At 54.7% G+C, this 8,983-nt stretch overlaps 1 protein-coding gene across 1 annotated transcript; it reads right to left on the bottom strand.

Moving 5' to 3' along the window:
• Window positions 1-5,636: 5,636 nt before the first annotated feature.
• LOC104023494 (G protein-coupled receptor 12-like) lies at window positions 5,637-7,093 on the bottom strand. The gene has a single exon (XM_087748153.1). The coding sequence runs from the start codon at window positions 7,091-7,093 to the stop codon at window positions 6,035-6,037; it is 1,059 nt and encodes a 352-aa protein (XP_087604279.1). The 3' UTR covers window positions 5,637-6,034.
• Between the last annotated feature and the right edge of the window lie 1,890 nt (window positions 7,094-8,983).

Here is an 8,983-nt window from a genome sequence, read left to right as displayed (position 1 = left end):
CTGAAATAAAAACACAGACACACACAGTATGGCACATACCTGGGACAGGAGCCCAGATCTTCAAATGTTTTAATTTTACCCCCCCATATTTTTGGATATCCTCTTGACAAATCACTTTAACAGTTTTATTTACAGTAATAAAAATAAATTACTCTTACAGATGAATGTATAATATTATACACAATAGAGATACAGTGCAATAACAGCATTGATTTGCTTTCACTCGTTCATAAAGTGCATTGAAGGGGCTTGATTTAACCATAATTGAATGATAGCTGTACATTTTTATTTGAGATCAACTTTCCCAGTCAAGTTAAAAGGCTAATGGAAACACTTACATCAAAATAAGTTGCTGTCCTGATTGCTGCGAAATGGCCTTGTTCCTGGGGAAGCAGATAGGACAGGAGGCAGGATTGGGAATGGGAACGATCGATTCTCACTCTGTCCATCTGCGCCGCTGAAGGCGACTCCGATGGACACTGCCCGAAGCCTGGCCAGGCTGATTTGGGTTTCAGAGCCTCAGGGCCGCGCTGGTGACCGCAGAGCAGGATCTGGCCCTGGGCCACCCCAGTCTGGCTGAGTCTCTTGCTGAGCTTTGCCACGAGAAACTCATCCCTCCCTCCGAGCTAGAGGATCTGTGCTCTAGGGAGGATGCTATTTGTCCTGCCTGGGGCCTGATTCTGACCTACTCACAAGAGACGTCAGAAATGAGCCCAGTCCTTGCCACTCTCTACATGGTATAGAGGAAAGGCAAGGCGGACTCAAGAGGCCAGTCTGTCACGGACTCGAAAGGATGCCTACTTTGCCAGCAGTGGCCAGCACTACCTCTCATCCTTAGCCAGATACCACCCAGTTGGAAAAGAGCTTTTCCTGGGACAAGCCAGATGTTTGCCAACTCCCAGATCCTGCAATAAGGTCATACACCTGTGCTTGTGATTTCGGAGTCTATTGATACGATGTGCTGTCAGACATCCAGCGTCCTGCCCGTGGCCGCCTGCTCAAAATGTGAAGGAACAACCTTGGTTTAGACACAGTTACTCTTGATGACATCGAGCAGAATTTGTGAAGGCAACTTCACAAACTCCAAACCCTTGGAGTTTGGAGACAATTTATTCACATCCCTCAAAGTCAGGGACAAAAGAGCTTTGGACCATCCATTCTGATTTGGGTCTTCTCTACTAAAAATCCATTTTATCTCTATAATGCTCTGTATTGCAGAGTTTTCCAACGGGAATGGGAAAGCTCCATTCCCGGGGTTGCAGGGACGGCGGGAAGGGCAGCTCCCGGGGGATTTTTGCAGTAGGCAACTGCATTGTTCACAGAAAAGGTACAAATGGTACAAGAGAAGCCATCAGCCGTACGGCAGCATGACCGCCTCACCGAGAGAAAAGGTTGCGCGTGAATGAAAGGAGTTACAAGGAAATACCGTGTGCGTTGAACAATTATTTCTGACAGTTAAAAGTGAACCGTTAATTAATTGTTAACAATTAAGTGACTTGTCAATGCTGGTCAATACACATCAACACAAGTGATTACCGAGATCAATGGCTTTTTAAAGACCTCCCCACCCCAAATTTGACGCTTCTACAAGAGAGAAGAATCTTCATCACCTACTGAGAACAGTAATGGTTTCTCGGGTTTTTATTCAAAGTTCAATTAAAACTCTTTGTCTGAGATGAACAAATTGTGGCTGCCACATCAGGACTGAGATCCTTGCAACATTTACTGCTGGTTACTGAAATGACATTGGCTAAAAAGAGACGTTTTCACTGCTCAAAGTCCCAAACTGGACAAAATGGAAAGGAAAAAAAAAACCTAAGCAACTTTGTTGGTAGAGTCTATACATTTTATTAGCTTTTTTTTTTTTAAATTTCTCAGTTGAAACACGCTGGGACAGGGACAAGGGCTTGTTGTAAACTCACGAGCTCACGCCGACCCCTCGCACATCTCCACAAAACGCGGGGCGTTCGTGCAGCTGCGGTTACGTCCCATCCAACGGTGCCCCTGGCCTTTTCACGGTATATTCAAGGAATGTTTTCTCTTTCTTCCTCCACCTCGCCCTTTGCTCATCCCCTCGACTAAAACAACCAACCACTGACACAGAAATCATTTCATACCTATATTCTGCTTGCTACCAACTCATGGTAGAAAAGCCAAAGGCAAGCAGAAACCTGTAAATAAGCAGTGGATTCATTCCCTGGCTATGCTGCTCTCTGCCATAGGCTCGGGGCTGGTTAGAGACCTCGTGGAATTGCTCAGGACTAATTTTCTGCTTGTTTCTGCTGCTGTAAATCTAGACCAGCTCCTGTAGGGTCCAGAAGGGATGTAAGTGTAAGCAGGGCCAGGCTCTGGCCCCTTCATCTTTTATCAAAAGTTATTTGCAAAGCTCAGTTTTTGAAGGTACAACGGCAAGATCTGGGCCATTCGCCAGGGTGAGGACAAGGAGGTCTTCCCAACTAAATACCAACCAGCCCTCTCCAGGCAGGTCCGGCTTGCACCTGCAGTGGCCACAGAGGCTCTGTGGAAATCAAAAGACACCTGCAAACTTCCACCAGACCTTGTGTCTCGCAGAACTACCACCATCCCCTTGTATCTCATCTGAAAAGCACAATAATTAAATCAATGTTTTTTATAGACCTCAACTTTTCTAATGACTTGTGATATAGGAATCCCAGCTGGAGGATGCTTACCAATACATTCAACACCAGAAAATGGAGAATGACAGACCATACCCCAGTTGCTCTGTGTCCTTCTCATGATGCCCAGGAGCTAGACAGGGGCTGCTTGGCTCTTTTCACCATGTTTCCAGAGGTTTTGGATCCACAGAGGATTCACTGTGCTGGAAAACCCTTTCTGTTTTCCACTGCTCCTCTTATAGTTGGTGCCCCATCCACATGTGATACCATTACGTTCATGGGAGCTGCTCCTTGTTTATGGCAACATGACCTGATCCAAAATCAGGCCCTGTGTTCTGTACTAAACATGCCCCAAAGCCAGCACTGAAGGACACCAGGGCATCCCCACCCTGCACACAGCATTACTAACTTGGTAAGTATTTTAAGGTTTTAAGTTAGCTCTCCTGATGTCCAAGATAAGGAGGCTCCAACATCCAATGTCGGCACTGATGTCCAACATTGTCACTTGAAACTTCTTCCAGTGAAAGATTTTCTTTTGGAAAAAACGCACCAAAGCAAAGGTGCGGTAAAATGGTCAGAGATTTCCACAACGCAGTGCATGGCAGGTAAACTCATGCCTGTTTATCTTCTTCCTCGCTTCTCCTTGTTTTTCCCTCTTTCCACAGATAAGAAAGGGAAAACAGCAAAGGAAAAAACACCTAGAAAAATGCATTTATTTTTACTCTGTGGAAAGACTGCAAAAATGCCAATTTATCAAAGTGTTCTTTACAGGAGGTTTCTTGAGACTTTTCCTAAGCCTATCAAGTGTTTTTAACAACCTCCATGGCCACCTTTAACAGTCTCCAAGAGGGAGGTCCTAGACCATCACTTGGAAAAAAAAAATAGATCGGCATTTTGTACTAAATCTGGGCATGCAATATACTTGCACCATCTCTTGATACTGACTGTGAGTCAGATTAGTGCAGCAGAATAAAAGTCCCCTTAGTGCAAGGACCGGAATTTAGGCAGCAGAGTTTGCCTTCAACAAAGTTGCGTTTGGGCGAGTACTGAGCATTTCAGTGAGGCCATCTCCTCCTCCTCTCTAACTTAGCTGTCTGGTAGAGACTGTGTCCTTGGCTTTAGCTCCTCACATCCCAAATCTTTCCCCTACTGTTGCGGAGGGCCACGGGGGAAAATTATTTTCCATTGACCCTTGAGTACCTTTGTCGAAGTTGATCGTTGGATCCCTCGAACTGAGACAAGTTTCAAGTATACAGTTAAGCTCTAGAAAGAACATCGTTAAAATCAAAATCTTCAACAACAGGGAATTGACTGGAAAGCCAAGAAAATGCAACTTTTTTCATGTCAAGGTTTCTCTAGAGTTGATTAGTTAATCTACATTTCATTTAAAGATATGAGCTGCCCAGAGAAACAAATACTGTCTTCTGCATCGGGTTGTATAAAAACATTTCAAAATGTTCACAAAGTTTCAGAAATGGTTTAAAGTAACTCTGTCTTGAGTGTTCACACTGAGGAACTGCAGGGACCTGGCTGTACTTGCAGAAACTAGAAGAAATAAAATGAGCAAAGTGTTTATATATATATTACTCCTTCTTATATATATATTTACTTTTAAATGTATGCTGATTCAATGTTGTGCCTACTGCCCATTGCCCAAGGTATTCAAAAGAGAAAGGAAATGAAAAAAAAAGAGAGACTGGCCACCTTTGGAAGGTAGACAATAAGCCCAAGCCCCAGGCACGCTTTGGAGATTCATAGCTTTCTCACGTGCACTTAGCTCTGGGGGGCGAGAAATTCATTGCACAGATCCAGAGAGAAAACACAGTTGTGCCTGTATCCAGCCATAAAGTGGCTTCGTACCCACTGCAGCCTCACAAAGCAAGAACGTTTCTGTCTTCCGCAACACTGCGGTGTACGCGTGCCGCGGTTTGGCAGCGGCGGTGCCCTTGGGTTGGGTTGGGTTGGTAGGAACCTTCGTCTCTTTTGCCCATGGTGCAGCAGAACCTAGCGCCTGCTTTGAAGAGGGGCATTTTGGATGCTGGAGATCACAGCATCTTTCTCTAAAGGAGAAGAACCTGTTTGGGACACCAGTCTCCTTCTGCAAATACTGAGCTGTTCCCATGCCGGGATCCGGAGCATCGTCCACCACCTCTCCCCTGAGCCACCCTGGGTGTTTCACCCCAAGCCCTGCCATCTCTCTGAAGGTTGCTTGGTTTCTTGCTTGCTTTTTAAGTGAATGCACTATTCCACTCTCGGCCAAAAGAAAGCACAAGATAAAGGACACTTCATCATGGGCTCACTAACACCACAAAGCACATGATACAGTAGAGGAATATGAGGGTACCGGAGCTTCGCTAATGAAGCAAGTTAAGCTGGTAGCATCGGGAATTACACGTGTGGTTACAGAGGCTTCCCTCTAGGGGACCCCAGCAAGCCCGGCCCCGTCTTTGGATGAGGATCCCACCCCGTGTAAACGATCGGCGTGGAGGGAGCGCAGCCGGGGGAGCGCATCACCCCCGGCCCCCTCGGGCAGGGGGCCCTTCCTCGGCCTGCCCAGAGCCCTGGGGTGGGGGGCACCCCCTGCCCTCCCCGCCCGCACACCCGCCGCCCCCACCCTGCCCGCGGTCACCATTTTTATTTTTTTGGGGGGGGGGGGGGGGATACCCCGGGTCCCCCCATCCCCGGGTCCCCCCATCCCCGCGACAGCCCGACGTGACGGCCATGCCCTGAAGTGCCTTTCGCCCCGCGGGGTCTCAAAGTGCTTCGCAAACGACATAGAAACAGAGAGGCACCGTGTCCCCCCCCAGCTCCCCTCCACCCCAGCCCCCCCCCGAGCCGCAGCCCCCCCCCCCGTTATTGCATAGCATTGCAAGACCTGATTTTAGGGGGACCGGGGGGGGGGGGGTGCCCGCCCCGCACACCCCCCCAACGCGTGGGGACCAGCCCCGCCGTGGGGGGACCCGACACCCCCCCCGCTCCCGTGGCCGTCCCGGCGGCTGCCAGGCGTGGGCCGTGCCCCCGGGGGGTGGTAGCCACCCGGCCAGGCCCGGCGAGCCCGCTGCTCCCCTGGCTCCTTACCCCAAGAGGAGACAAACGCCATCGTACGGAGATGCTTTTTTTTTTTTTTCTTTTCTTTTTTTTTTTGGTGTTTTGTGTTTTTAAATAAAAAATAAAATGTGTAAGAAAATAACATTTCTAAAGGAAACCATTATCATTCTACTCTCTCTCTTTCTTTCCCCCTTCTTTTTCCCTTTTTTTCCTCTTTTTGGCCATCTTCCCATGGAACGAGATGTGCTGACCGGGGGTGGGCTTCCTCCCGGTAGGAAACAATAACGACGGAGGGGAAAAGGAGGAGGAGGAGGAGAGCAAGGGAGCGCGTCTCGCTCCGTGCTCGGTCCTCACACATCGCTGGATGTCCTTGGTCTGGAGGAGAACGTGGAAGGGACGCAGCCGCAGCAGGCCAGCCAGAGCGACTTCTGGATGTCTGGGTTTCTGAAGGCGTAAATGATGGGGTTGATGAGGGAGTTGCAGGTGGCGGGCAGAGCCAGGGAGTAGGTGTAGACCACGGGGTAGCTGGAGTCGGCCACCAGGGAGTAGATGGCGAAGGGGATCCAGCACAGGGCGAAGGTACCGAGGATGAGCGAGAGGGTGGAGAGCCCTTTGCGGGTGGAGGTGGCCTGCGCCGTGGCGATGAACTGATGCTGCACGGCGATCTGTTGGGCGTGCCTGAAGGCGATTTTGCAGATCTGCAGGTAAAGCTGCATCATGAGGGCGAAGAGGAGCAGGAAGGTGACGGCCAGCACCGCCGCGTTGTCCTTGGTGACCGGCCGCAGGATGCTGCAGGCGCTCTGGTCCCGCAGGCAGTTCCAGCCCAGGAGGGGCAGGAGCCCCACGCCGAGGCACAGCAGCCACATCAGCAGCACCATGGCGCAGGTGAAACCCAGCGTACGTTCGCTGTGGTAGGTGAGAGCGTTGTACAACGACAGGTAGCGGTCCACGGTGATGGCCAGCAAGCTGCAGACGGAGGCGGAGAAGGCGGCCAGCAGCAGCCCCGCCGCCCCCAGCTCCGCCGCCTCGCTGGGCGGCCGCAGCAGGTACCGCACGGCGAAGTTGGCCACTAGCCCCAGCCCGGCCAGCAGATCGGCCAGGGCCAGGCTGCCGATCAGCAGGAACATGGGTGCCCGCAGGCTCGGCGTGTAGAAGAGGACGGCCAGCACCAGCGCGTTTTCCCCCGCCACCGCCGTCCCCGTGGCGCACAGGGCGATGTCCCAGGGGCTGACGGCCCCCCCGGCCCCGGCCCCGGCCCCGCCGCCGCCGCCCGGTGCCGCCGTCCCCGGCCCGCCCGCCGCCGAGGGCCAGGCGCTGGGCTCCGAGGCGTTGCCGAGCCCCGGGAGCCGCTGCTGCTGCTGCGGCTGCGGCTGCCACGGTTCCCCCATGGCGGCGGGGCCGTGCAGCATCGCTGGGGAGAGAGGGAGAGGGATGCGGTGAGGGGGAACCGGCGGCGGACGCGGGCGCCGGGCTGCGGGGAGAGGCGCCGAGCCCCGCACCGAGCCCGGGGAGCCCCGCAGCGGCTCCGCTGCAGCCCCGCACCGAGCCCCGGGATGCCCCGCACCGAGCCGCGCACCGCGGCCGCCCCCGCCCGCCGCAGGGCGCATCCCCGTCCGCCTCCCCCCAGCCCGATTGCCGCTTCCCCGGGAAAGAACCACCCCCCCCGGCCCGGGGTACGCCGTTACCCCCCGCCCCACACGCACCCCTCGCCCGGGGGAAGCCTCGCCGCTAGCTCCTGCTCCTCCCGCCGGGCTGAGGCCGAGCACAACTCAGCTCCCCGCTGCTGCCAGCAGCCTCCATCCGCTCTGCCCCGCGCCCGGCCCGGCCCCGCGCAGGATCCGCAGGCGCTGCGCACCCCACCGCGGGGGAAGCACGGAGCCGCCTGCCCCGTCCTCCTCCCTTCCCCGGGGCACGGCTACCTTTTGCCGCCTATTTATACCGAAAATCCCCCTCCCTCCCCGCAGCCCTTTCTTTTTTGCGTGCAGCGAGTAAAAATAAATACTATTAATAGCCCTCGCATGTATGCGGAGCCGCTGATGAAACGAGAAGGCAGCGACAAGGGACAGCCTGCGTTAACTTTCTCCTTTCTCCCTCCCTTCCCCTCCTTTGGAAAGGACTGGTGCAAGATGCTCCCAGCCAGCTGCAAACAGCTGCAGGATCCTGCCCTGCTCGGCGCGGGTCCCCTTGCAGAGCAAATCCTGTCCCCCCGGGCCGGGCAGCTGAGGTGTGAAGGTCAGGGGGGGCTCTGCCCGCTGCCCGCTGCCGGCCCCCGCTGCCCGCATCGCCCCTGCCCGCATGCAGCCCAGCCCGGGGAGCTGCCGCCGCCACCGCCGGGGGTTGTTGTTTTACCTGGCTTTAATGCTCGAGGATCAGCTTGCTTCCCCCCGTTTTTATTTTTTTCCTTCCCAGTCCTTCCAGTCCTTGGTGTTAAGCCTCATTCCTCGGTGAGCATTGCTAATAACGTTGGCAGATAGCTGGCATCGACTTGCACTTAATATTCCTGCCCCATTGGATCTGCTGATAAATCTCAACTCTGACGTCAAAGTCTTCACTTATATTCATGATCCAAGTCTGTGAATCAGAGCCGCTGTGATCAGAATAACAACAAGGCTGGCTCCCTGCTCCACATCCACATCCACACCCGCAGGCACGAGGGGGGGGCGCGCACCCGCGCGCACCCATGCACGCACCCATGCACGCACCCGCCCCGCTGTTCATTCATGAGCTCTCCCGCCACCCCGGCGCACCTCCCCAAGGTCGGGGCCCTCCGCACCTGCGTTTTGCGGATGCAGCTTGGGTGCCAGCCAGGCCCCGGCGGCTCGCAAAGGCGGCCGGGCAAGGTTTATTTTTACCTCTTGTGCCGAGGAACGTGGGGATCTGAAGGGGGGGGGCGTGATTCGGCGTGGCGTGGCTTGGCTGCCCCGCTCTTCAAGGGCAATGCCCAGGGACAGCGGCACCGGTCCCCCTCCACCCCCAGGAGCCAGCAGCTGGGGGTCCTCGGGGGCCCCCGTGCAACCAGGCTGGGGCAGATGCATCCCCCCACGGCGGAGACGTCGCACCCCAGGGCCTTCGCCCCGCACGGGCTTCCCTCCAGCCAGTGTAAAAGCTGGGATGAGAAGGAGCAAGACCTGGGAGCTTCGTGTGGGCTGCCCAGCCCGGCGCCCACCCTCCCGCGTGGGGGGACCTGCACGAGGCGGGTGGGTGTGGGGGTCTGTCCCCCTCCCAGCACCACAGCACCCACCCACCCCCAAGGCTTCCTTCCCGACTATTTGGGAAAGGATCTGCCTGGAAAGGAACAA

The sequence above is a fragment of the Nipponia nippon genome, unplaced genomic scaffold (assembly GCF_047370975.1).
Source record: "Nipponia nippon isolate SJK-2023a ecotype South Korea unplaced genomic scaffold, ASM4737097v1 scaffold_12, whole genome shotgun sequence".
Lineage (NCBI taxonomy): Eukaryota > Metazoa > Chordata > Aves > Pelecaniformes > Threskiornithidae > Nipponia > Nipponia nippon.
The sequence above is the reverse complement of the archived record's forward strand: the minus strand, read 5'-3'. Positions and strand labels throughout refer to the sequence as shown.

Bases quoted from the DNA above. Each gene is read 5' to 3' on its own strand.
- LOC104023494 (XM_087748153.1), bottom strand. From the start codon at position 7,093: ATGCTGCACGGCCCCGCCGCCATGGGGGAACCGTGGCAGCCGCAGCCG.